This window comes from Callionymus lyra, chromosome 1 (assembly GCF_982586985.1).
Source record: "Callionymus lyra chromosome 1, fCalLyr1.hap1.1, whole genome shotgun sequence".
Classification (NCBI taxonomy): Eukaryota; Metazoa; Chordata; class Actinopteri; order Syngnathiformes; family Callionymidae; genus Callionymus; species Callionymus lyra.
The window spans coordinates 39,726,638-39,754,526 of record NC_141818.1 but is presented as its reverse complement, the minus strand read 5'-3'; the positions used below and the strand labels follow the sequence as shown (position 1 = coordinate 39,754,526).

The 27,889-nt window shown below is 39.8% G+C and overlaps 2 protein-coding genes across 2 annotated transcripts; one reads left to right on the top strand and one right to left on the bottom strand.

Moving 5' to 3' along the window:
* Positions 1-47: 47 nt before the first annotated feature.
* On the top strand, positions 48-4,308 carry LOC148089476 (caspase-6-like). The gene is made up of 8 exons (XM_087807043.1): positions 48-183; positions 331-357; positions 1,557-1,593; positions 1,680-1,829; positions 1,893-1,969; positions 2,070-2,245; positions 2,316-2,466; positions 3,671-4,308. Exons 1-8 carry the CDS (start codon positions 153-155, stop codon positions 3,904-3,906), a joined length of 885 nt encoding a protein of 294 aa, XP_087663169.1. The 5' UTR covers positions 48-152; the 3' UTR covers positions 3,907-4,308.
* Positions 4,184-24,675, bottom strand: LOC148089475 (calcium uniporter protein, mitochondrial-like). The gene is made up of 8 exons (XM_087807032.1): positions 24,323-24,675; positions 8,603-8,672; positions 7,356-7,523; positions 6,040-6,144; positions 5,820-5,977; positions 4,660-4,863; positions 4,474-4,590; positions 4,184-4,413 (listed from the first exon to the last, which is right to left on the bottom strand). The coding sequence occupies exons 1-8, from the start codon at positions 24,404-24,406 to the stop codon at positions 4,336-4,338; spliced, it is 984 nt and encodes a 327-aa protein (XP_087663158.1). The 5' UTR covers positions 24,407-24,675; the 3' UTR covers positions 4,184-4,335.
* Positions 24,676-27,889: the final 3,214 nt, after the last annotated feature.

Below are 27,889 nucleotides of genomic sequence, written 5' to 3'. Positions count from 1 at the left end.
ACGGACGTCCGTTTGCTCGTGTAACCAATCGCCAGTGAGAAGGCGGAGCCTCGTGTTTTTTTTTCTCTTCCAACTCTTCTGTACTTTTCTCCTCGGAAGAAGAATCTTTTCCTCGCACAGGTGTGTGAACTGGAACGAGACTAGGAACGAAAATGGCGTACCTGTTAGGACACTTCACCACAGGTAACACTTTAGATCGAAAGCACACGTTAGTTCATTTTAACGTTAATCGTGACTAACGATACATGAACCGGTGTTTAAGTCCGGTTTTCTATCAGTTTTTTGAACCTGTGTTTTCATAATGTCAACCTCTGTTCTTGTGTCGTCCAGCCAGCACAACAACGACGGACAGTCAAGGTAAAGATCTTTTATACTTACTTAGAAATACTATATATATACTATATACTAATAACTGTGTTCTTCAAGTGTTTAAACGAAAGCGAAAAAAGTGTAAAAGTCAAACATTAACATGACACACCCTTTAATAAACTGTTCACACTTTTGAAACTTATTTTCCTTTATGTAATTGTTCGTGTTTGTTTTACAACCAAAACCAGATTGTGTTTGTTTGTTTGTTTTTTACTCGCAAATCTGTTGCTCGTATTAAAAATGTTGTTAAACAAAGCTGGTTAATTCAGTACCTCGGGTGTGTCAGTTTGCAGAAAATTATGAATAAATATAGTTATTAACTCTTTGAATTGTCAGGATAAATATGGTCAAATGTTTAAAACTTAAATATTTTTATTTTTTCCCTCTAAAATTCATCTGATATTTTTTGTTTCAGTTAAATTATTGTTGGTTTACTCAGGGCATCCCTTTTTTCTGGTACAGGGTCTACTGAGTTTCACGATAATACTGCCTCCTTTTCATCCTTTTTTCTTTTATTTTAAATGCTCCAAAAGAAAATATTGACGTTGCAAGAAACGTCACATTATTTGCTGCCTGTCTTGAGGCCATTTTTATTTATTTGCTTTTACGATTCATGTATTTTTTTTAAAGTGTACACAAATGTTCTTTCCTGAACGTAATCAGCTAGTTCCTCTTATCACCAGTGAAACAAACACATCTGCAGTGTCGGGTGTCACTCGTGTGTCTTTGGCCCGGCTGTCAGTCAACTATTGACGATGAGGAGCCTCGACAATAGTGGCCTGACCTCCCTTCGGAGCCGAGTCACCTGTAGTTCTGCTGCTTCGACAAAGAATCCGAAACTTTTGAAAAACGGTTTCAGGCAAAATCTAATGCGATTAAGCATCAAGGATTCAAAATCGTGTTTTACTTTATTAATTATGACAATGTTGTTGCTATATTTATGCTTCAAATAATAGTTGGATATTTGTGAAAGAATAAAAGGATTTCGGTGACAATCAAAAACAAAATCTTGCAAAAAAGAGTCCAGGACATGCTTCCTACTCTTGGTCATCCTTTAATCGGCCTAATATTCAAACCAGTTTTGATTCGGCAACCGTTGCTTGGAGGAAGAATCCTTGACAGAACCAGACGCACTTTAAATCCAGCTTTATTTAAAGGGTTTTAAATGACACCGCTTTACGTTTCAGCTTGCAGCGATGGCATCACGGAGACCGACTCCTTACCGTATGTTTGTTAAAAACATTTCTTCAACATCTTCATTGTTGTTCCATCTAGTGATGAAAACACTTGTTTTTTTTACGACGAGGCAGCATTTTAGATATGGACCCGGCCGCAGAGTACAAGATGAACAACAAGAAACGAGGTCTGGCGCTCATCTTTAACCAGGAGCGCTTCTTCTGGCGCCTGGGGATGCCGGACCGACACGGAACCAACGCCGACCGCTTCAACTTGGAGAGAAGGTACGAATCCCAATGGTTTATTTAACCCTGAAAATCCCTCTTATTTGGCCTCTCTTCTTTAAGACTACAGGAACTCAACTTTGAAGTCAGAATTCATGAAAACTACAAGCAGGTGGAGGTTTTGGAGAAAATTCATGAAGGTAATTCTGGAGAAGTACTTAAATTATCGCGGGAGTTACTCACTGAAAAGAGTATTGACGACGTCAATGACTTCAAAACCTTTCGTTTCCTCACCCTTAGCTGCCGAGGCCGACCACACCGACCACGACTGTTTTCTACTCATCTTCCTGAGTCACGGAGAGAACGACCAGATCTACACCTACGACGGCAAGATCAACATCCAGGACATCACGGCGCTCTTCAAGGGAGACAAGTGCAAAAGTCTCGTCGGGAAGCCAAAGATCTTTGTCCTGCAGGTAACGGGAGCTTCTCCGGGGCTCGAGGGATCAGGATTGACCGTTGACTCTCGGTTCTCTCTGTGGCCAGGCCTGCCGCGGAGACAAACACGACGACCCTGTGTTTCCTTCCGACGACGTGGACAGCGAGCAAAAGACTAGTGAGGTGGTGGTGGACGCCAGCGCCATCCACACTCTTCCTGCCGGAGCCGATTTCATCATGTGCTACTCTGTCGCTGAAGGTAAATGCTTAGGAGTCTGTTCTAAAGTTTCAGGGTTTAAAAGTGACGGACTTAAGAAACCAAAACAAACAACAAGAACTCTCAAAGTTCTTAAATTGAAATGAAATTAAGGAGGTATTGATGTATATTTGTCAGGTTAGGATTTTGACAAAGAGTAGAAATCAGATCTGGTTTAGATTTTATATTTAGTTTATATTTGACTTGTTTACAAGTAAGAAAGAAGAATAACACAGAGTTAACATGTATGTCTGAATTCTTTCTGAAGCACAGAGCTGTTTAAATCTTGATACTACGTTTACGAGCCGTTAATTATTTTACTCCAAAGGTTTCCACCAAACCTTGAATGAGTCATTATTGAAGTTGAAGTTAACTCCTTCAAAGGCCAGTTCCTCTGAACCAGCAGGAAAACATCTCAATCCTCAAATTCCTTTTTCCTATAATTATAATTATAATAATGTTATTTGTTGTTAAGAGCAACAGGGTGAGTTATTTACCGTATTTCGAATGACCAAACGCAACGATGAAGGCGACCTCAGGGTTTAAAACAAGCTATAAATAAATGAAGTTGGTCTAAGGTTAGTTTATTTTGGACAGTGGGAGGAAACCAGAGGTTTATTGATGACTCTAAATTTTTTCTCAGTTCAGTCGGTGGCAAACAAACGGCCATCTAGTGGACTATGAAATTAAAGGCACTGCTTCATCGGACCATCACTACTGTTAACTCTTGCATTATCATTGAGTCAAGTTGACCTGAAAGCCTGCAAACAAATGTCTTTGAGGTATCCCTTGTGTCGTCTCTGGGTCAAGGTAAACGACCTCCACCACTGCATATGTATTTCTGGAAGCCAGGGAGGTCATTGACCTTGACCCAGAGACAACACAAGAGTTAAAGGCCCTCTATACAGTTTTTTTAAAAAGTGTTTCTGGCTCCCTCTAGTGTCAGAATATTGCGATTGCAATTTGCTTCACTGTTGCCATTTTACTGCATAAACCTTTTAACTGAACAAGATTAAAAAACATCTGCTATAAAGCAGTATGGGGGTCACGTCGGGTCATCCAGAAAGTTATGTAGATCATTGTTAAAGTATAGAGTTCAACTACATGAGTCAGGAGTGTTGCAGTTGCAGAAAATACCTTCAAAATGTTACATATTGTTGCTTTAAAACACGGGTAAACAAAGCACTGACCCCCTTCTCTCCTGAAGGTTATTACTCCCACCGGGACACGTTCAACGGCTCGTGGTACATCCAGGACTTGTGCGAGCTGCTGCAGAAGTACGGCGACTCCCTGGAGTTCACGGAGCTGCTGACGCTGGTCAATCGTAAGGTCGCGGCGAGAAGCGTTTACAACAGCAGAGACAAAAGCTCCATCGGTAAGAAGCAGGTGCCGTGTTTCGCGTCGATGCTCACCAAGAAGCTCTTCTTCCGTCCCAAGAAGTAGAAGAAGTCTCTTTAAGCGGGGAGCTTTTCCAGAGTTTACACGAACAACCTGTTCCCATTTAGTCTGAAACAATCGTTGGCTTCTAGCAGGTTTTTAGATTTTTAAATCACACACGTCTGTTCAGGCAACGGTTTCCATGGAAACAACAAAAAGGGAATATTTGTGTGAATTGTTTTTTGATATCGACTCGACCAATGTAAGGATCTCAGGGAGGACGAGTGACTTTTCAATCACTACACACTTCTGCAGAACCTCTGTTTTATAGAATCACGACGAGTCATGAAATGCCTTTTTATTCCATTGTTGTGCAGCGTCGTCTCCGATAAAACCAGCGTTAGAAAGGTTGTAAACAATACACCGAATGAAAAGGTACCCCCATAATAAAACCTGTCTTCAAGTGTAGCATCTGGTTCTCATTTCTTCTTCTTCTTATGGCTTTGGCTGGATCTGCTCCAGTGGAAGCTGCAGCTCCGTGGGGTAGCGCAAGCGTCTCAGGTCCTCCTCCACCTGAGAGACGCATTTTCTTAGATTCCATAGAAGAAGAAAATCTTGACCGATGGAACAAACCTCAGCCACTTCCTCTTTGAGCTCGTTGTACTTGGTCACGCTGAAGTTCTTCTTGGTGGCCCCCTTGTAAAAGTACCGCAGGAACTGCCGGTCTTTAACGTCCGGATACACATAGTCCTAAAAGACAAAAGCTGTGAGGGTCAGATAAAGAAGAGGTGCTGCTGAAAGACGACCAACTGGACGGACCAGCTTGGTGAGGACGTAGTAGGAGAAGACTCCCATGCTGGTGGCGTAGGTGATGAAGTAGGTGACCGGCTCCATCACGTCCCACGAGTAGACCCACCAGGTGAGCCAGGCCAGGGCTCCGCCTTGAACCGAGAGCAGGGCCAGACCCGTCCACACCACTCTGGACGAGTGGAACTCTGCCGACTTGCTCAGTTGCGCCATCATCTGTCGAGTTGGTAAGTAAGTTAACTTTCGTAGGAACTGTGCGGTCCAAACATCAGCTGCTGGAGTCGACTGTATCCTCTCGTCCTCAGTCACGCCAGGAATTTGTTATCTCTTTTGCTGCGGAGGACCTCATTTCTGCTGCCATCTAGTGGCCGAAAGTTTATTGCAACAAAAATATGAACAAACCGAGTCAATATTAATTGTTAATCCATTAGAAAAAAAGTATTTATACAATACTATCGACACTATTTAAGCCAAATACGATACAAAAAACAATGCACAACAAAGAAATAAGATGAATAGCTGATACAGTTCTGTTGAATATCGATATTCATTTTCTTACAAACCCTGTCCACAACCTGGTGCCGTTATTACCTCTGCCAAGGAGCTTATTGTGCAAGCCAGTTGTTGTAAGCTACCGACGCCCGCTATCAAATGCTTTTTCAGTGCTTTTCTAGTTATAACTTTTTTTTTCAAACATTTGCTTTAAATTAAGCGCACTCATTAAAAAAAACTGTCGATACAATACTACAACAGGTATCCATGATACAGGGGACAGCGATGTATATATTTTGATACTGTAGTAACAAGGATATTTTGTAGTATTGTCCAGTACTTGACTCTGGTGTTGCAGAATTTACAGACAAGGTAACGTAAACTGTTCTGATTTATTTTGAATCCAAAATATGGCCAAACATCGGCTTTAAAAACGACAGCAAGCAACTGTATCCTCTCGTCCTCAGTCATCGCCAGGATCTGGTTGGATTTTATCGTTCTAGATGCGGACGACGTAATGACTGCTGCCAATAATAAATATAAAATTAGCTTCTAAAATAGGATTCGAAATCCCGATTGGAGAAAAACAAGGCTAGTGAACATCGACACGGTATAAAATATTCAAGCGTGTGGCTATTCTCACGCCTCCATCATGGGGGGGTTAATAGATTCTGACTCGCCTGCTCCAGCGGCGACAGCTCCTTCTTCAGGTTGTCCAGTCGCTCCAGCAGCTGTCGCTCCTGCAGAAGGTGATGCTCCGGCAGGTGGAGCGCCGTGTGGAGGAGGTGCACCACCTGCTTCATGTCCTGCAGGTCCACAGCGTCGCTGGACGTCTCCACTGCACAAGTCACCAAAAAGTCTTTTAATTTATCCTTTAATCAACAGACCAAGCGGTTTTACCTTTTTCAGGAGCACAGACTGTATGAATCTCATCGTTGATGACCAGCTGGAAGTCGCTGCCCAGCAAGGAGTCGACCATAGTGCTGCTCGGCACCTGCTCGCCATCTGTCAAACACACGCAGGCTTTTTCATCATTTTCTTGAAGCTGCTGCGTTTGTCTCCATGTTGTCTTGACATTTTAAAGTGTGTGTTTTAACCGTGTATTGTTTTCATTGTTCAAGCGCTTTGTGAGCCTGGCCTGAGAAAAATGCGCTTTACAAATAATAGTTATTACTAATTATAAATCGTACTGCGTGTGAACATTATGATGACAACATTTACATTCATACTGTAGAGCTAATATTGGCAAGATCTGCATCACAAAATTACTTTTTTTAGAGTTACAATATTTTATACCGTGTTGTTGATGTTTCTACCTTTGAATGAATGTAACCTTTAACCCTTGTGTTGTCTCTGGTCAAAGTCATTTTGACCCACCCACTTGAAATGTGTGAGATAAGACGCCAGGCAGTAACCGAGTAACAAACAAACTTAAAATATACAGGCTTGTTGTTTTTTGTTTTGAGCTTTGAGCTCCAGTCGCTACATTAAAATGAACAAACATTTTCTGTCTATAACTCTTAAGGGGAATAATCCCAACCCTTCGTCGACATGAGGGTGAGCAAAAAATAAGTGAAGTACATGTAGTTCGAAACAATTTGTTTGAGTCTTATAATACATTTAAATTCATTAAAACATGTCTTGAATCAACATTTCTAAGAGAGAATTTGTTTGTCGAACCAACAATTTTCTATTTGGCTGAAAACGCTGTCAGTTAACGAGACATGCTACACTTTGTGCAGATTTTTTCTGAAGAAAAATTCTAAGAAAATGTTTCGATATTCCAAAAGATATACTTTAAAATAAACATTTGGGTAAGATTCTCCATTAAATAAAATAAATAAAAGTACTTCTTTACTTTTTTTTTATTTTGGTCAATAGTTCAGCCAATTTTACATCAGACTAAACATATGGACTTTGACGTAAATTACAGAAGAAAAGGCGTGGCTGGATTGTTACAAAGATCATTAACAGTTCAACTAGTGTTGCATTCATGTCACTTTAAAAGACAAAGCAACGCGTTTTTCTGGTCCTTCAGGAGTGTGACAGATCTGTGGTGTCACCAAGACCGTTCAGATACCAGTAGATTTGAAAAACACTTATGTAGGAGCTCAAGCTCTGCAGACCAAACACACCATTTTTGTCTGATGACGCACGAGCAGTCAAACCAGTCGAACGGTGGACCAGGAATGTGCAGGAGGCTCAGACCGACTCACCTTTGGACAGAATGGAGGCGACGGCTCCGGGGTCTTCCTTCTGCAGCTCGGAGATCAGGTCGCCCACACTCATCAGCATGGGCCTGAGGAAGAACTGACAGCGCTCGTTCCTCGACGGCAGCCGGGTCTCCAGAACCAGACGTCCATACTTGTACCTGAGCGACGCTTCTGTGGAGCAGTCGGAAGAATGAGGATCTGATCCCACCGTAAAATCTACTGTTCGTTTACTGTGAGCGTCAGGCTTCGATGAAGACCCCGTCTAGTGTCATATACTCGGTTTAAGAAGCAAAAGTGTACTTTTACTTTCCTAAAACGTACTTGCATTAATAGTAATAACACTTGTTAAGTACTGCTATCGTAACTTGTGCCATGCGTTTCAATTCAACTGTCAATATTAACAATCTTCATCAGTGCCTGGTACTCTGCTGCAACCAGTGCAGCATAAGGTGGATGGTTTCCATCTATCTGGAGGTACATCAGTGTAATCGGAATATTGAATGGTTGCATTTATCATTTTAAATGTTTTGAAAAGTTGTTTTTTTTAGAGCATTTTCTTTTTTCTTTTAATAATTTAGTTCATTCATATATTTAAAGGTTGAATTTGTTTATATTAAGTATTTGGAGCAACGTGTTTTTACATTGAAAGTTTGGATTAGTTATGTTTTTACTAATTGGATTAAAACCTTTTTCTTTATTTACTCAACAATTATTTACTTTTGATCCAATAATGTTGGCAAATGTTTTATTCAAAGTCCTTTAACATAATTTAACATTAAGTGCAACATTCTTTTTATAGATGTTTAAGGATATAAACAAATTCATATTGAACTTGGAAAAACTTTGTTCATTTCAAAATTATATTGTTAGCCTTTTTAAATTCAATATGAAAATGTTGCCATTAATTTACCAACATTGTTATTTAAAAAGCTACAAGTTGACAACAATATTGAATTATTGGAGTAACATTTTCAAATCTTGAAAATATTTGAATTTTATAATTAAAACAAAATAGGAATTCAACCCATCTTTAAAATACAAATAATTGAATTGAATTATTAAAAAAAGAAAAACACTGCTTAAAAAACCCAAAAAGTCAATGAAAAAACTAAAGGTTTAAACAGTTCAAATATAAAATTCAATTAATTCATTATTCTCATTACACTGATATAATAACATTTATTATAACTATTATTATTACAGTGTTTTCATTGATGCATATATAGAACAATGTAGTAACATGGTAGTACCACTAGATGGCGACAGCGTGCTGCAGAACCGAGCTGGGCAACCTCCTGGTAGAAGAATCCTCTGTTGAAACTGCAAAAGAGGAAAAACAAGCTGTTCAGCCCAGTGTTCCGTCAGTGCATCCCTCCCTCTGTAAACCAGCAGCCGGGCGTGAACGAGCCACAACATCCTGGAGAGAAGGATGCGACAGGCAACACACTGTGTCAGCACATCTGTGCTTCCAGATGAATCTTCTTCTTAAGTCTCTGTTGATCATATTTGAGAAGGAACTTCTGTCGGTCGCCCACAAAGGCCTCCTCGTCCCCCTCTCTGTCAGCACAGTGACTGGCCCACATTTAAGATTCTCCCAGCGTTCCGAGTTTGGATCACATCCCTCACTTCTGCTGAGTGTGTTGAAAGCCGAGTCAGCATTTTAATGATAGATTGTTGTTGTTGTTTGTGTATATTTTCTTTACGACTCGTCTGTAAAACAAGTGCAGCAACAACATCTGAACAGATGTATTTTTATTTTTATTTTATTCTTTTAACGAGCGGATCGAGACAACCACGTTATGCAACGAACATATGACCTGCAAAATATATTCATATTTAATGCCCCTTAAAACCGAGATGCATTTTGTTTTAAACATCATGCATTAATATTTATGTTTAAAACATTCACTGCTTTATGTTTTAATGTGGAACATTTCAGCTTCACTACTGTAGGCGTCATGTTTAATCTTCATTTATGAGGCTATGAATGTTAATATATATCATTGACTTACTTACTTTTAAATTATTAATATTATTAGAGAATATAAAAATTAAAATTAAAACATAAAAAGGAATATATATATATATATTTAAATTCAAAATAAAACAATGGCCCTATTTTACCAACATTTTTATATTGAATTTAAAAAAAAGGTTAAGAATTAACTTATTCAGAATTAAAAAATGTATATTTTTCCAATAATAATAATAAAATAATTATAATATTTAAAAATAATTGTTTTTAAATTCAAAATAAAATGTTGGCCCATTTAAACCAACATTTTATATTGAATTTAGAAAAAATATTGTATTAAAAGATTTTATTTTTTTAATTATTGGAAAATAACAAGCTCTTAAAAATAGAAATAATCTTTTTTTTAAATAATCTTAGTCTTTAAAATGTTATATATTAATGTTATAATAGGGCCAACATTCTCTAACGAATTTAAAAAAAAGAAAATAATTTATAAATTTAGTAAATTTGTAAAATGTATTAATTCATTTTGAAAATGATGAAATTATATATTTAAAATTAAATCATTAAAATAAAATCAACCTTTCAATGTATAAATCATTGAATATATCAATTCAATAAAGAAAAATTCGATTACTTAATTGAAAAAAAAGTTTTTTTCAATAAAAGAAAAAACAAAACTAAGCTTCAACATTGGAAATGTTATCATTCAATACATCAATAGTGCCGACATACGTTCATACAAAAACAACAACAACCTAAAAGTGGTTCCGTTAAATAATATGCCTTATGCAATGGTTAAGTTTAAAGGAACAGGTATTGATCTTCGTAACAGAACAGGACAGTGTTACGGGCTGGTAAGTCCTTTTATAAAATAGATTTCGTTTGTTAAACACATGCAGTATAGCATCGACGTTATTAGAATTGAACAAACGAAAAAGAGGATATATTTGACCATATTTATTAGAAAGTACTTCATTACCAGGTGCAGATTTACTCCTGATCTTCAGGTTTAGAGATCCCTGAACTAATCTGTTCTTCCCAACATCACGGTGACCTGTTAACCGACGGTGTCCTGCAGCTTGTTTAATCAATAACAAATTAAAGGGAAACCTTGAGAGCAGTCGATGGTAGAAGATTGTCTAAGTCTGTAGATGTGTGTTGAAGCAGAAGCCAGAGGAGCTCGTACTGCATCACTGGTGACGGACGTGCAGTCGAGCCTGGTCCAGTCAATCAATACGTCAGATATTTCACCTTAGAAAACACCTTCAAAATAAAAGGATCCGCCTTCCATCCATCTACAGTAGCTGAAGGTGAGTCGTGGGGGCAGCAGACAGAGCAAGGAAGCCCAGACTTTACTCTCCCAAAAAAGGTCCCAAAGAACAAACAGTCGCTAAAACTAGTCCTAGATCTGCCCCGAGGTCTCCTCCAAGTTGCTAGGAAAGCGTCAATCCGTCCAGGAATCATCGCTAAAACTAGTCCCAGGTCTGCCCCGAGGACTCCTCCAAGTTGCTAGGAAAGCGTCAATCCGTCCAGGAATCATCGCTAAAACTAGTCCCAGGTCTGCCCCGAGGACTCCTCCAAGTTGCTAGGAAAGCGTCAATCCGTCCAGGAATCATCGCTAAAACTAGTCCTAGGTCTGCCCCGAGGTCTCCTCCAAGTTGCTAGGGAAGCGTCAATCCGTCCAGGAATCATCGCTAAAACTAGTCCTAGGTCTGCCCCGAGGTCTCCTCCAAGTTGCTAGGGAAGCGTCAATCCGTCCAGGAATCATCGCTAAAATTAGTCCTAGGTCTGCCCCGAGGTCTCCTCCAAGTTGCTAGGGAAGCGTCAATCCGTCCAGGAATCATCGCTAAAACTAGTCCTAGGTCTGCCCCAAGGACTCCTCCAAGTTGCTAGGGAAGCGTCAATCCGTCCAGGAATCATCGCTAAAACTAGTCCTAGGTCTGCCCCGAGGACTCCTCCAAGTTGCTAGGAAAGCGTCAATCCGTCCAGGAATCATCGCTAACACTAGTCCCAGGTCTGCCCCGAGGACTCCTCCAAGTTGCTAGGAAAGCGTCAATCCGTCCAGGAATCATCGCTAAAACTAGTCCCAGGTCTGCCCCGAGGACTCCTCCAAGTTGCTAGGAAAGCGTCAATCCGTCCAGGAATCATCGCTAAAACTAGTCCTAGGTCTGCCCCGAGGTCTCCTCCAAGTTGCTAGGGAAGCGTCAATCCGTCCAGGAATCATCGCTAAAACTAGTCCTAGGTCTGCCCCGAGGTCTCCTCCAAGTTGCTAGGGAAGTGTCAATCCGTCCAGGAATCATCGCTAAAATTAGTCCTAGGTCTGCCCCGAGGTCTCCTCCAAGTTGCTAGGGAAGCGTCAATCCGTCCAGGAATCATCGCTAAAACTAGTCCTAGGTCTGCCCCGAGGACTCCTCCAAGTTGCTAGGGAAGCGTCAATCCGTCCAGGAATCATCGCTAAAACTAGTCCTAGGTCTGCCCCGAGGACTCCTCCAAGTTGCTAGGAAAGCGTCAATCCGTCCAGGAATCATCGCTAACACTAGTCCTAGGTCTGCCCCGAGGACTCCTCCAAGTTGCTAGGAAAGCGTCAATCCGTCCAGGAATCATCGCTAAAACTAGTCCTAGGTCTGCCCCGAGGTCTCCTCCAAGTTGCTAGGGAAGCGTCAATCCGTCCAGGAATCATCGCTAAAACTAGTCCTAGGTCTGCCCCGAGGACTCCTCCAAGTTGCTAGGAAAGCGTCAATCCGTCCAGGAATCATCGCTAACACTAGTCCTAGGTCTGCCCCGAGGACTCCTCCAAGTTGCTAGGAAAGCGTCAATCCGTCCAGGAATCATCGCTAAAACTAGTCCTAGGTCTGCCCCGAGGTCTCCTCCAAGTTGCTAGGGAGGCGTCAATCCGTCCAGGAATCATCGCTAAAACTAGTCCTAGGTCTGCCCCGAGGTCTCCTCCAAGTTGCTAGGGAAGCGTCAATCCGTCCAGGAATCATCGCTAAAACTAGTCCTAGGTCTGCCCCGAGGTCTCCTCCAAGTTGCTAGGGAAGCGTCAATCCGTCCAGGAATCATCGCTAAAACTAGTCCAAGGTCTGCCCCGAAGGCTCCTCCAAGTTGCTAGGAAAGCGTCAATCCGTCCAGGAATCATCGCTAAAACTAGTCCCAGGTCTGCCCCGAGGACTCCTCCAAGTTGCTAAGAAAGCGTCAATCCGTCCAGGAATCATCGCTAAAACTAGTCCTAGGTCTGCCCCGAGGTCTCCTCCAAGTTGCTAGGGAAGCGTCAATCCGTCCAGGAATCATCGCTAAAACTAGTCCTAGGTCTGCCCCGAGGTCTCCTCCAAGTTGCTAGGGAAGCGTCAATCCGTCCAGGAATCATCGCTAAAACTAGTCCTAGGTCTGCCCCGAGATCTCCTCCAAGTTGCTAGGGAAGCGTCAATCCGTCCAGGAATCATAGCTAAAACTAGTCCTAGGTCTGCCCCGAGGACTCCTCCAAGTTGCTAGGAAAGCGTCAATCCGTCCAGGAATCATCGCTAACACTAGTCCTAGGTCTGCCCCGAGGACTCCTCCAAGTTGCTAGGAAAGCGTCAATCCGTCCAGGAATCATCGCTAAAACTAGTCCTAGGTCTGCCCCGAGGTCTCCTCCAAGTTGCAAGGGAAGTGTCAATCCGTCCAGGAATCATCGCTAAAACTAGTCCTAGGTCTGCCCCGAGGACTCCTCCAAGTTGCTAGGAAAGGGTTAATCCGTCCAGGAATCATCTCCTTATTGTGAAGGGGAGAGTCCAAAAATATCATTTGTCACCAAATTCGTGACCCAAAGAATGACTCTCATCTCATGTTCCCCTTTTAAAATGCATTAGCTGCGTACTGGCCACATTCCAGATGCAGACGAGGATCCGCCGTGATTCAAGCGAGCCGTTGCATTATCATTCAGCTCACGGTCAGAGCTGCTTCGTCATGCATCACCGCCTGTCCGGTCACGAGTGGGTTGGTGTCCTCAAGACCCTCCCCCTACCCCCCACCTTACTCATCACATCCTCCGTCTATAAGCTCCATTTCAAGATCTTTTCGGGGTCAATGTTAGGTTTGTAGGTTTTGGTCCAGAAGCTCACTTGTTTCACACATAAAAAAAAAGGAGGATTGGTCTGGTTTTGAAATATAAAATCTGGGTTTTGTTACACGCTGGATCTCACAGACGCTGCAGCTGTTGAAAGTCACCACAGATGGCTGCAGATTCATATTGTGATGAATGTGCTTCTCCGAGAGGAAGAAGAAAGTCCCGAGGATGAGAAAACGCTCTCGAAGAAGTAACGTTTTTGGACGCACAAGGACACGGGAAGTCCTATTAGTGTCGTCTTTTCATTCCTGGAGGTTCAATCACAAATCACTTTTATCAGATTCCTTTCCTTCAGCATCAGTTCTACACCAACTGGAAGTCTCGGCGTAATTGTTGACTTTGATCATCTACTTTTCTTGTCTAATCTTAAACTCCGACATCTCTACGGTTCACCGAGTCAACGTGAAAATGAATCTACTTTCGATCACGGAACAACCATCTTGTCCGACCCATGTTTGACTTGATCACAGAAGCACAGGATGTAATGGTGGAAGAAGGACGTAACAAATTCATTGGGGATAAGTGAAATTTTTCCGCTTGTTGACACTTAATGTCCTCGATGTCGTTGTTATTTAGTGAACTTTCGACCCCAGTTAGCGAAAATCACTTCCACCGTGTTTATCAGCCCGGAACACAATTCCAGTCAAACAAACCGTGAACAGAGGAAGGAATAGCTTGTATCGTTTCTATCTATCAGCACTCCTATACTTCACCTGGATAATGTGAGGACGGGCGAGCGACCGGGGCGAGAGCAGACTATTCATCATCTAAATGGACTGCTGCTGGAAACTGTGGTCCAGGGATGTTCTGCTTTAAGAGCCTCCCGTCCATCACCTTTTAGCTAATGGTCACATTTCGTAAGTACTTGTACCAAGAAGCCAACTAGGGGCGTGAGATTCTGTTTCTATTTACGATACTGTATGGATATTCAATAGCGCTCCAAATAGTTATATATTTGCTCTGAGGTCACATGCAGCAGCAGCTCTGTTGCAGTGAAGATGTGAGCGGACGTGTGGAGGAGGATAAATCTCGATAGAAGATTCAACAACACTAACTTTATTAAACATCTAAAGAGGCATCACGACAAAGAATATGAGCAGATCGAAAAAACAAGAAAGACAAAACAAAACAAAGCTGTTAACTTTGCTGTTCTGTAGAGACGAGAGAAATGTTCAGTCGACGCATGAAAGTCAACAATAACAAACGTTCTTGTTGGTGTTAATGTTGACTTCATCATTGGAATGTGCCTCGATAAATAAAATAACTTTGAATTAAAGTAAAATGTTATTTCAAAGGTTAAATATATATTTAACAGCAGCTTTTAAAGCTGGTGTTTGGACTCATTTTGGCTTTAAAACTGAGTTTAAACACTGAGAGATACTGGATATTACATGTTGCTCCAGGTTGTTTGAGATGTTGATGCACTTCATTGTTTATTGTTAAAATAATAACAAAAATGTAAACTTATATTGAGAAGCACTTTCCTACAAGCACTTTCACATTTGATTAGAGAAAGTATTTGCTAATTTCTTTGCTGTAAAAGCCAGAAAAGGTTTTGTATTTTTTAAATAAACTATATATTGTTATAACAACAGTATCGCAATATATCGGAATTTATCGTTGTTACTACAGTATCGCAATAAAGTGTATCGTGATAGTAGAATGGTACAGTATGGTGATACGTAACGCCAGATTCTTGACAATAAACAGCCCTAAAGCTGAAAAAATAAAGCTGATAATATATTTTTTTCTCTCAATCATATAAAATAAAACCCTTGCGGGTAATGACTAAATATAATGATTTTGATGATGAAATAAAAGAGTTAGGATTTCCAAATTGAGTGAAAAAAATGTAAGAGATAATAAAAATATAAACGAAATATATATTTTCAACGTATTTTTTCTTATTTTAGAGCACATTCAAACATAAATGTATGTTGTTAATTATGGAATATTTAAAAATATGATTTATTTATTGTTTTTAACCAGCTAATTAATGATAGTTAATTCATTAGATCTCAAACATAATTAAAGTGCATTGACGTGGGAGCGTTACATAGGAGCTCATATAAATAGCCTCAGAACAAAGTCACACCCACATGAAGACGCTGACACACCAACACACGACCTCTTCAACATCAATGACGGGCCTGGGCAGGTCCGACTCACAAGAGTGATGGCCTCTCGTCCAACCATTAATCTTCTGGAATAGAATCGGTTCATCTTTTAATCGATGAGTTTCCACTCATGTTAATGCGTCAGAAAGAAGAAGTCAATTCTTCTTTGTCTACAGCTGAGACGGTCATTAAAAATAATACCTTAGTTTTAATACAATCAGAATTGGAGACAATAAATGTAATCGTCATGAATATGTACAATATTTAAAAACATAACATCCTATGCAAGGAACTCTGGGACTACCAGGTCTCAGGAGGACCACTGTCAGAGAGTGGACAGCTGAACTTATTCATAGATGCAGATCTCACACATTCTTTGACCCCTTCCGGCCATTGAATTAAGATCCCCCTGGACAGGTGGAGGATTTCAAGTATTCAGGGGTCTTGTTCATGAGTGAGGGAAAGGTGGGTGGTACAGTGTAAGTGAAGAAAGAGCTGAGCCAAAAGGTAATGATCTCTTTCTACATTTCAATAAACAATCTTGTTAATGAAATTGCATCTTTCAATCTGATCATTAGTAGAAGATAATAATTCAGGAAGCCTCTTTCTTTTTTGGGGGGCAGCACCAGAATGCACTGGAGAGACTATTGACGCTTTTTACACAACACAGTTCCAGCCCTACTCGACTTGTATTGAAGTTACATTACGGGTTATTGCGCCCGAACTCCCACTGGATGTGTTCTTCGATCACCAGCAACACGAGGTCTGGACCTCGTCCACAGACCACGAAATCAATTTTTAGACCACGGTGGGTTTTTATTAATTGGGTATCATGGCCAGTTTCCTACCAGTTTTCGACTTCATTTCGATCCATAGGGTTCTAAAAACAATTCAATCCGATCCAAATCTTTTCTTGAATAATAAATAGGGCTTAAAGAAATTAAAATGGACTTCCGGGATTGATGACGTGCAGTGACCAACCTCGATGCTTGATCAATGACAGCAGAGTGCGCGTGATAAAGGAAAACAAGTATTCATTACCAGAAAAATAGGGAGGGCGACGCATAGGAATACAGAGTGAAGAATAACAACACGAGTGCTGAGGATACGACTAGTATTTAGTAGCAAAGAGAAATTCTCTGTCCATAATATGGAGATATCTCCTCCCAGGTGAATCCCAAGAAGATGTGAGGGACGCCATCACGTATAACATTGATAGCGCTACAAGTATATAACAATAACAATATACAAGAGCTTCCTCAGAATTGTCAGTGCCTCAGGCAACATTTACAGTTGTGAGATATGCAGGGGAGCTGAAGAACAACTCGAGTAAAGAGCGAGATTGTTTTTTGTTTGGAATTATTTGTATTGCCATTATTTGTGTTTATACTAGGGATTTCCTTAAATGTATTTAAGGAATAAATGTATTTTAAGGACATTAAAATATCAAACTGTTGTTTCACTTTCGACTAGTAAAGTACTATATACATATACTGATGTCATATTGTATCGTATCTTAACCTCGAAATATCTGGTATATGGAATGTTGTCCACATCGTTCAGCCCTCACCCCGATCGGTGTATGATGATTTCCATCAGTTAAGAAGAAGAGTAAATAATGTTTCCCCATCTGCCGAGCATCTTTCCCCGACTAGGTGCCGTGCTATATTGCTATAGGCGAAGCCATCTGCTCCTCGTCACTCATACATTCATTATTGCGGCTGCAGAGCGACTTTACTTAGTGGAATCAGGAAGGGCAGGAGGAGCAACCAGTGAAGAACGGCATGCTCGGCGCTCTGCAGTAAAAGCTGAACGAGTCCTCAACCGAGAGCGATGATGACAGCCAAGGTGAACAGAAGCAGAGCCGTTTTCTCGGCGCTCTTCTGAGAGGATGCTTAGCTATCCGAGCTGCCATCGCTCAGCTGTAAACTGCTGCACGCTGGATCTCAGAATAATAAATTATCTCGCCAGCTTCGCGGGGCTCGGAGCCACTCAGCGTTTCCGGGATATGTCACCATGCAAATGTAAAATATACTGCTTGAATCCTTCATGACAGGAAGTAAAAAGTGTGATTGATGACCTTGGAGAGGGAAAAAAAACCCAAAAGAAGAAATCCAATTACTCTTTGGTGCGTCTTGATGTGAAGTGAGCTGGCTCTTGCTAAAAAAGTAATTCCACTGATGCAAACGTTTTAACTGGAGTGCTGCATAAAACCATTAATAAATTTGGACTCTTGTTTGGTCCCGGACCAGTTGAGTCCATTCCCAGTTGAACGTGCCAAGACCACCTCCATAGGGAAGCGTCCAGGGATAGCCTAAAAACAGCCACCTCTTCTTTTAGTGGTTCTACTTCCAGTCTCTCTCAATGAATGAGAGTTTTTATCCCATAATGGTTCTTAAAGAATGATTGAGATAATGTGTCCGAAATCTTTACAATACATTTCAAACGAAATACACTTTGTCTACGTTGTGTTTTTTGAGTTTTATTTTGGTGATAGCAGACATTCTTTCATTTTAATCTTGGGGCAAAATTATGCCAATATAACAGACCTATTGACATTCTGTCAGTATTATTTTGGGGGGAAAGTGTCATTAACATTTTGCCAGTGTTTTTCTCTTTAACCAAAACTTGGTCCATTCCCACAGACTCAACAACGTTCTGTCAGGTTTAAATTGGAGCTAAATTTGGACGGTACGAAAGAATGTGGACCGAGAGTCCTATTGTCATGACAATATTTGTGTCCTCATGACAAATGTTTTAGACAAAAATGTCATCAGGAAAATTGTCATCAAATCCAAAACGGGCACCAAAATGTAAAAGTATTTTCATTCTGGTTACTACCGTCTATGGCAAAGTTTGTGCAATTATTATTTCTATTTATTAACTTGTTCTTTAGGTCACAAAATTGGTGACAATAGCTAAGAGTAGGAAAATAGATGGACCAGAAAAATGGAGAACTTTGTCGCTCACTCTTACCCCGACTCGTGCTGAAGACATCAAAATAATTGAAGAACTTCTACCATCTCAATTCCGAAATGCGTCTAGAAAGAAAAATACGATTCCCATTAGTTTTTAATGCGAGTCCCTCCTTTCTCCTGGTCCTTAAAAAAGACCGTAAAGTCACCAACACTCGCACACCCTGAAATGATGGAGGGTGGTAATAAACATGTTCGAAACCAGGCGGACTGGCTGATTGTGTCGGTTATTCACCCATCATAGTGGAATAAAAAGATTAGTTCGCTGCATAGGATCCTTGGCATGAGTCAACACACAGAGAAAATGTTTTCAGTTGCCTGCGGTGCAGAATGACACATCACATATGTCGGCAGAACCCGGCCGGATACAATAATAAAGGAGCTGAATGTGAAGAAAAGGGGTCGAACACAAACTACAATATGGTCCAATTTATGTTGAACCTTCGCTGACACACTCGGTCTCCAGTTCATAGGGTAATGAAAGCAGACAGGTTGTGGGTGAATCACATTCCCTCTGGTCATAATCTAGTCATTTTTAGGACATCTTATTGAGGTCAGGGCAAGTGATGAAGAATCTTCACTATTCTAGCGGTTTTTTCATTCGAAGGAAGGAATCTGGAAGCTATGAAATATGAAAGAAATCGAATAAAAAGTTACATTTTTGACATCCGAAGCACATTCTATGTTTTTGAACTATCTATACATAAAGACTGTGAATACGATACGCATCATAACACAGGAGCAACAATACGATATATTGCTCTACTGTAGTAACAAGGATATATGTGTAGTATTGTCCGAGTATTTGACTCTGGTGTTGGAGAATTTACAGACCACATGACTCTTGACGAAGTCGTAACTGCTACCATTTGTTTTAACATCAAAATATGTCCAAACATCAGCATTGCTGGGGTCACTGTATCCTCTCGTCCTCAGTCATCGCCAGGATCGTGTAAATTCCATCTTTCCTGCAGCAACTCCATGAACATTTGCATGTTAGTTGCAAACAGTAATGAAAAGTGAATTATTTTATTTAAAATTCACTTTATTGAAAAACCATGATACAAATATATATTTTTTTTAATCAATAGAGTTCCGTTGAATATCACGATAGTATCTTGGAAAAAGACATATTTAAGTGTATCAATATCTTGTTACACCATCAGTCGCTTTTTTATTTTCATTTTTTAACATTTCTTACCATCTGATAGTGTGCAAAGTTTAAGTCATATTTTTCGAGCAAGGACTATTTAAACTAACACAAGGCCCAATAACCACAACTCAATGAGGTATCTTGAGACAATTTTCTCCAAATTATAGTCTCAATTTAATGTTGGAATGCATTGAGATGGTAATATTAAGATATAACGTTTTTTTCCCCCAACTTCACATTGTTTTCTGTTGTTAATTTGTAACTTTGCTTTTCCCTTAGTGAACATTTATTTCCTTGCAAATGATTTGTTTCACAGACCATGCTATTGAAAGCGCCTGTTGATTTTAAATAGAGTTAAATAATGTCCCGTCAAGTTTCTGTCGATGTTAATAAGGACGCGGTTATTAAATGTAGTGAGTCGGCTATAAGAGGCGGTGAGACCGAATTATCCTGCAAAAACAGAAATAATGGAACCATTACTCCAAAAGACACGAGCAAACTTCCAAGCACACATCAGGGATGTCCTCAGTTATTAGTTTGGAAAGTGCATTTATTCTCATTCCCGCACGGAGAGTTCCCTTCGCAGCCGTGGTCTGGCTCACAAACAATATTCTGTTTTTGCAACATGACGAGGGCGGACGTTGCTCTCTGCAACTTGAGTGTCGTTCAGCATCTGTGCGTGGGATTTAATATTTAGTCTGGACACTGACGGAGAAGACAATTTCCACAATCAACTTATAAATATATTATGCCGATGCAGCGATTACGCATGAAAAAAAAAATGAGGGCAGCCTCGATTTGCTTGGATATCATTATTCATATAAAACAAACCTTTACCTTTACTATTGATTTAAGAACCTGCTTGGTTATTATCTAGAAAACTATTTTTAGATATCAGCTCTTAAATGTATGAGCTGTGTTTTGGCTTACATTTGTTCAAACAAATGTACTTATTGTTGTAGCAGACATTCAAATCTACGATATTTTCAAGAAAACCAAGGCATCAAAACATTAAAATAAACCATAATGTACAGGTTGTAAGCTTGCTTTACTCAAAAACAGAACCCAGCGCTTTCCATCTTCTTTCATTTATCTTTTAAATTAACTTGCCAGCTCACTGACTCGACACTGTTCTTTAATACATTATCCCTACTCCTCCGTGTCCAGACAATAGAGGTCATTCTGTGTTCCTACAGAGAAACAGAAACACTGTATAGCCTCGGCACAAAAGAGTTACCAGGGCTGACTGATGACTGTTCGCTTCTCTCGTTGTTTACTTTAGATTTTCTAAAATTTCCTTTCAGAACTCCAACTAGTCTAGTCAAGACTAGTCAAGACTTGATGAGTAACCACGGCTAGACTTAAGGTGTAAACTGAAGGTGGATGGCCAATGAGAGAACAGATTCACACTCGACCAGGATCATGGGTGTGTAATGGCAAAAATATTAGACGCGATATGGACCATGATACAGGGACAGCGATATATTGTGATAAATTGCAACACTGTAGGACATATTTGAAGTATTGCCTGAGTTCTTATTTGGCGTTGCAGAATTTACAGGCCGCATGACCGCAAAGTTGCGATATTTGACATCCAGACATCAGTTTAAAATGCTCGACTGTATCCTCTTGTCCTCAGTAATTGCTGAGATCTCGCAGGATTTCATTGTTACCTTAGCTGACGGACACTCGTGGCCTGGAAGTTTTATTGAAACACAATAATGAACAAACACAGTGAATATTTTTGCATGTCAATTGCAAATTTAAAAAGAAATAAAAATCGTAATTCTTTAACGCACTTTTTTGAACTGTAACCCATTTAAGAACTACATATGATTTAAAGTAAAAAAAAAAAAAAGGGAATAGAAAAATGATATTGTGCTATTAAATAATAATAATAATAATAATAATAATAAGTGTCTTTAATTATTGCGATATATTGCCCCATTAATATTGTCCAACACCCCTAATAGATCGATCTCTGGTCACCATGTTCTCACCTTCAAACCCCTTCTTTTCCAAGCATGTCCCACATGTGAGGGAGCTTGGGCACAACATGGGACATGTTCTGCCTCAGTGTTCTACACGAAAAGACTACTTTACTCAAGCTGCTATGTCTGCGACTTCACCCCGGATGAGCGATAGAAGACGGATGAATGAATACTTACAAAATGTGGCACATGGAAGCGACTGAGAAACCAGCAAACAAGGTTCGACGATGCGAAACATTGTGGACATAAAAGTTGATGAGATGAGTCGTGACATCAACGCATGTGAAAGCTCATTTGTGTGTTTGTCCAAACTGCACACGGTGACAAAAGCCTGGCCTTGTCTGAAGAATACTAATGCTTCAGATCTGCAGTTCTTTTTTCTCACTTACAGCAGCATCAACATTCTCTACCATTGCCATCACTCAAGCCAGACGTCATTATCTAGTTAGCCTGAAAACAAGAGAAATGCTGAGATGCACCGTCGTCTCTCAGAGAAATGAGACGACTCTGCTGGCTCAGGAACGCTGCTCTTTCTTCTTATGGCCCATTAAACCAACAATGAAAGAGACAAGTCATTTAAAGTGAGAATGAGGAGACACGAGATAACTTGTACCGTTGCAATATTAAGGTTATCTTTTGAGCCAGAGCCAGAGCGAGGTCCAAAAAACATACTCAACCAAATTATATGGATTCCCTTGACATCTTATATTAAAACCAGCTTTAACCCACATGCGGCGACAAGGAGCAAGTAAGTAAGTAAGTAAGTCATTTTTATTTGTATAGCGCTTTGTGACCCTGGTCTGGAAAAGCGCTATACAAATATTAAAACAAGATTAAACAATCAAAACAATATTCAATAAAGTATATACTTTAAAGGTCAAGATAACACTGATAACAAAACAGGAGTTCCAGAAAATCAAGGAAAAGCCTGAACAAATAAAAACATCTTAAGATGTTTCTTGAAGGAGTCAGTAGATCATCAAACACAGAGGAAGATCGTTCCAAAGCTTAGGAGCAACAGTCTGGAAGGATTTCTCTCCTCTGGTCCTGAACCGTGTGCGAGGAACCATCAGTTGATTCTGATCCACAGACCTCAGAGCCCGAGCTGGGGTGTAAGGCTGGATCAGTATTACGGATAATTAGAAAAGACACTCCAGCGTTTGATCGTTCTCTCGGTTTACGTCACATAATAACGTGACCGGTACAGGTGTGTGGAAACATCAGTACAATTAAATGTTGAAGAAAATGTTTTTCACAATAGTGTATCGATATTTGAGTCTACTGTCTAAGTACTAAGAGGTCGTACGCACAAAAAACGCGCAGACATGCGTTTCCACTTCCATTTTAATAAGGAAAGGAGTGTTAAAAAGGTCGGACTTCCCGACACGTTTGAAGGTGGCGTACGTCCTTATTTACTGCTCAGATGCACGTCAGCCTCACTAGTCATGTTGAGATGTAAACATCAGTTACATTAACAATCCATGTTGATAAAGAAATTAGTGTTTGCCGTTAACTAGAGGATATTAATAATAATAATAATAATACATTGTATTTAAAGGCGCCTTTCTTGGCACTTAGGCTACATACATAAAACATTTATTATTATTATTAAATTATTCACATACGTATATATATGTTCCCATTCACCAAACGAATGGTCTTTATTTATTAGGGCAATATCCATCGTTTTATACTGAATATTTTAAACCGCTATTTCACGAATAATAAGCTTGTTTTTATAATATAAGTAGCAGAAAGATCAGCGTCTGATCGCTTCGAGTGTTCTGGACGAGAGTCATAGACGTTCTTGTGAAACAAGTTTATGATCCATGTCAGAATATTTTTAAATGAAGGAATATAAACTGTTAATCCAGCCAGTTTTCATTTGTTTTTTCTGATCTCGGAGAGAAAAATCACAGATTCTGGTTCATTTACATATGATTTAAATGAAAAATAGGGCAAGGAACGGGACAGTCTGCCATTAATTCCAGGGTGTTTGGGATGTTCATTAGAAGTTGTACTTATATTTGTGTGCCTGCACAGATTCATACATATTTTTGTACTTGCACCATTTTCTAGATTTGAGTGTACGACCATTTTTAGTAGAAAAAAGTTAGTCTTTTTGGCCAAAGATGAAGATAATAAGCCCCTAAATATTTGCCTACATAGGAACATCATGAAGGTCGAGTAGAAAATGAACTTTCACTTTAATAAAAAAGGTCACAACCAAAATACTGAACCCTTAGGTCGTCTGGAAGTTATTGCATTTTCACTGCTTTTAATAATTCATAACCTTCTCATGTATTTATCACAGGAAAAAATATATACTTGTATGACTGGAATCATCTTTCCAAGATGGCTGACAATACTGGTTCCATTAAAACCAATTTAATTTGACTTAAAACACACCTACATCAGTGAGTCAAATACAACTCAACCAGTCGAAGGGTTAAGTTAGTTAGCAAAGTTAACAACGACGTATTTCAAACCACAAACACAAAATGTCGTTGAAAAAAAAGTAGTTTTTCTGTTCTTAAAGGAGTTTCATTGAACTGTCTTTCACAACAATCCCATCTTGCTTTGATTGACAGGCGGATACAGGAAGTAACTATCGTTTCTAAGTGCGTGAAAACGCAGAAAAAAAAGGTCTTTACCTCGTGAAGGATCTTTGTTCTGGGACTTGTTCTCACAGAGAAGGCGACACTTCCTAAAAGTCTGACAGAAACTTTACGAATCATTCTGCTCGTCGGCGGGTTATAGTGAGTCAAAGGCGGAGAGTTGGAGCATATCCCGGGTTAGGGGGGCGAGCCAGCCGGTGTCCCGGGCAGAAGTCCGTCGGTTCCGGGTCGACAACAGATAGCAGCAGCAGCAGAACCGGGCCAGAAACACAGCTCGGGTTTACATGTCCTCGCGACAACAACGAGCTGGGTCAGCGCCAGACAGACTCTCCTGCGTCTTGTTCGTCTCTTCCCGGTCTGCCGTCTCGACCCGACGGCTGGCGAAGTTCGCCGCGAACGCGTTCTGTCGGGAGCGCCATCGTGCTGACAGAAATCGTTTTGACTTCGCTAAAGTCACGCTGAAAAAATAATAATAACGTTTATAAACTTACGATACAACTGTTGACAGTTGTGGTAGATCCAATAATATTTTTTTTGAACTTCACTCTGTTAGGCGGAAACAAAGCTAAATATTCCGCCATATTGAATGAATTTGACTCAAGTTTGTTGTTGTTTTCTCTCTTATTACTTGTGATATTAGGTGACAAATGTTGAATTTTACCTGCCAGCTGTTGCATCATAAACATTTCATATTCGATACAATTTCATATTACTAAAATTATTTTAGCTGCTGTTACACCTACTGTAACAACTACTGTCACATCTACTGTTACACTTATTGTTACACCTACTATTACACCTACTGTTACAACTACTGTTACATCTACTGTTACACCTATTGTTACACCAACAGTTACAACTACTGTTACACCTACTGTTACACCTACTATTATGCCTACTGTTACAACTACTGTCACATCTACTGTTACACTTATTGTTACACCTACTATTACACCTACTGTTACAACTACTGTTACATCTACTGTTACACCTACTGTTACACCTACTATTATGCCTACTGTTACCACTACTGTTACATCTACTGTTACACCTATTGTTACACCTACTATTACACCTACTGTTACAACTACTTGTATACATACTGCATATAATGCATATGTTTTAATTATTAATTTATCTAAAATTCTAAATGTTATGAAATTGTATTTTTTTTAAATGTTTTGAGAGGTTAGACATTTTCTGAAACCTATTAATTGGGTGATAATCTAAATAAGTTTAAAACAATCAATAGACATGCAAAAATGAATGAGATAATCAATAATAATAATGTACTTTCAAACGGTTTGGTCCGTATTTGTTTCATTATTCAAAAAAGCTTTTGAAAAAGCTTGACAACTGAGCGTTTTATGATCACTATTATAGTGTAAACACAGCATTCCTCCATAGACCTGATGCACTGTAGGAGTGAGTGGCACTGTACCAAGATGGCCGCCCTGAATACACACCATTATAGTGGACTGATGCCAGTGGATGCCGCTTCTATGTTTATAGATGTCTATGGTTTAACCCACAACAATGGGACCCGATCTACTTCCCTTATAACGCCTTCAAAATAAAACAGCGGAAGTAAATATTTAAACAAGGCGAGTGACCAGAAGTTCCTTACAATAATAAAGAATTGAACGTGATAATAAGTAAGTAATTGGTATTAATAGAGCGCTTTTCTAGACTAGGGTCACAAAGCTCTTAAAACAATCAAAAAATACCCAACAAAATAAATACTTAAAAGGTCAAGACAACACAGGGACAAACACAAGAGTCTCAGAAAATCAAGGGAAAAGCCTGCAAGAAATAAAAATGTCTTGAGATGTTTCTTGAAGGAGTCAGTAGATCATCAAACACAGAGGGAGAGGAAGATCGTTCCAAAGCTTAGGAGCAACAGCCTGGAAGGATTTCTCTCCTCTGGTCCTGAACCATAATAGTAAAATAATAAAATGTTACCAAACTTTGTTTTAACATGCTGCTCTTAATTTGAAAGCTTGAAACGTTTTTGTTTTTTCCTTCTGAATGGAGTTTGGGGAATTTACAGTAAAGTTTAGCGATAACTCTCCAGATTACAGAAACTTGAAAGCTTTGAATACTTTGAATGCAGTATCATGTTGTTCTTAAGTTACCACGTGCTATTGTCTATATCTGTGTGTGTAGTGATGCCGCAATGAAAGATAGACCCGCCCTATGTTGCTCCTGATTGGTCAGTATTGTGCGGCGCTTTCCGTGATTGGCTAGATTTACGCAAAACGGACCAAACGGTAATAATCATGAAAAAATAAATATATAGTACTGAAAATTGATGCATAGATAATAACTACTCATTCCCCCTGAACTCCTGTTTTGTTCTCAGTATTATCTTGACCTTTAAAGTATATAATTTATTGAGTATTTTTTAGATTGTTTAAGTGCTTTTTGACCCTGGTCTTGAAAAGCTATATATAAATATAAATTACTTACATACTTACTTACATGTTCCCTTTTTGGAAAATTTGCAGTTCCCATGCTGGGAGTCGAACCCAGGGCACCTGGGTTAAAACCAGGAATCCAACGGGACCTTTTGTTTGAGGAACAATAAGTTAACTTGTGGGTCAATAAAGTTCTGTAACATTTCTGACAAATATTACTTCTAGAGAGAGGAAAGTCTGCACCTCTTTGCTTTGGCTGCTGCCCCCGCGACCTGACCTTGAATCTGAGCCAGATAATGACAATATTTTCACATACTATTTCATATTTAAGTATATTGTCACCGCTACATCATGGTGGATTCCTCTCAAATAAGTAGCTGGTGTTAAGAGTGTATGTGCGTGACTTTTAATCAGGACTGGCTGATGGCTTCTCTGGCTTCTCTCCCGGTGGAGATCCATCTTCCGCGTGATCAAGATAATGAACAAGCAAGTGAATTACCGCCTAAAAAGACAGAGAATACCGTCTATCTTGAGAATAAGGAAGGCGTGAGGGGATGACACAGCCAAGACTCACCAGCTCATCTCTATATTGGTCGCGAGAATATTTATGATAAAAATAAGAGGAAGGTCCATGATTCATGTTGGCAGCTGTTTGTTTACCTGCCATCTTGTGGATCAGTGAACTGAGACCAGGCAGACTATCTGTCATCAATACTCCCCCAGAGCACATGAAGGAGGATGAAGGGAAGACTGGATCAATACCCCTCCTGTGAGCCGGTCACTTCCCCTTGAGTTCAATTTATTGTTATTGTTTAGTATTTTTCCATTTACAGCGTATGTATGATGAAAATGATGGCGTCACCGTACCTGGTTTCATTTCTCTAAAATATACTACATTAATTCCTACTGGCTTTTACAACTTCCTGTGTGAGAAGGAACTGGTTTGTTTTGTTTTACACAAGTAAGAACTCTCAATAGTAAAATAACCACAACATCTTGTTTTGCTTTAAAACATGTTTTTAAAAATATTTCTGCTCTTGTGTTTTCCAAATTTGAAAGCAAACATTGCATCATATGCTTCACGTTCATCAGAGAAAGAGTCAATAAAGAAGAGTAAAGTAGCCTACAGACTTAGTACTGCTGCCATCTTGTGTTCAGACGATGCTACTGCAATCAAAAGCTCTGC

Bases quoted from the DNA above. Each gene is read 5' to 3' on its own strand.
- LOC148089476 (XM_087807043.1), top strand. From the start codon at position 153: ATGGCGTACCTGTTAGGACACTTCACCACAG. The intron at 1,830-1,892 runs GTACGAATCCCA...CTCTTCTTTAAG, and splicing joins CGCTTCAACTTGGAGAGAAG to ACTACAGGAACTCAACTTTG. The intron at 2,467-3,670 runs GTAAATGCTTAG...TCTCTCCTGAAG, and splicing joins GTGCTACTCTGTCGCTGAAG to GTTATTACTCCCACCGGGAC.
- LOC148089475 (XM_087807032.1), bottom strand. From the start codon at position 24,406: ATGATTCGTAAAGTTTCTGTCAGACTTTTAGGAAGTGTCGCCTTCTCT. The intron at 4,591-4,659 runs GTCCGTCCAGTT...TTTGTCTTTTAG, and splicing joins ACTACGTCCTCACCAAGCTG to GACTATGTGTATCCGGACGT. The intron at 4,414-4,473 runs GTTTGTTCCATC...TGCGTCTCTCAG, and splicing joins TCAAAGAGGAAGTGGCTGAG to GTGGAGGAGGACCTGAGACG.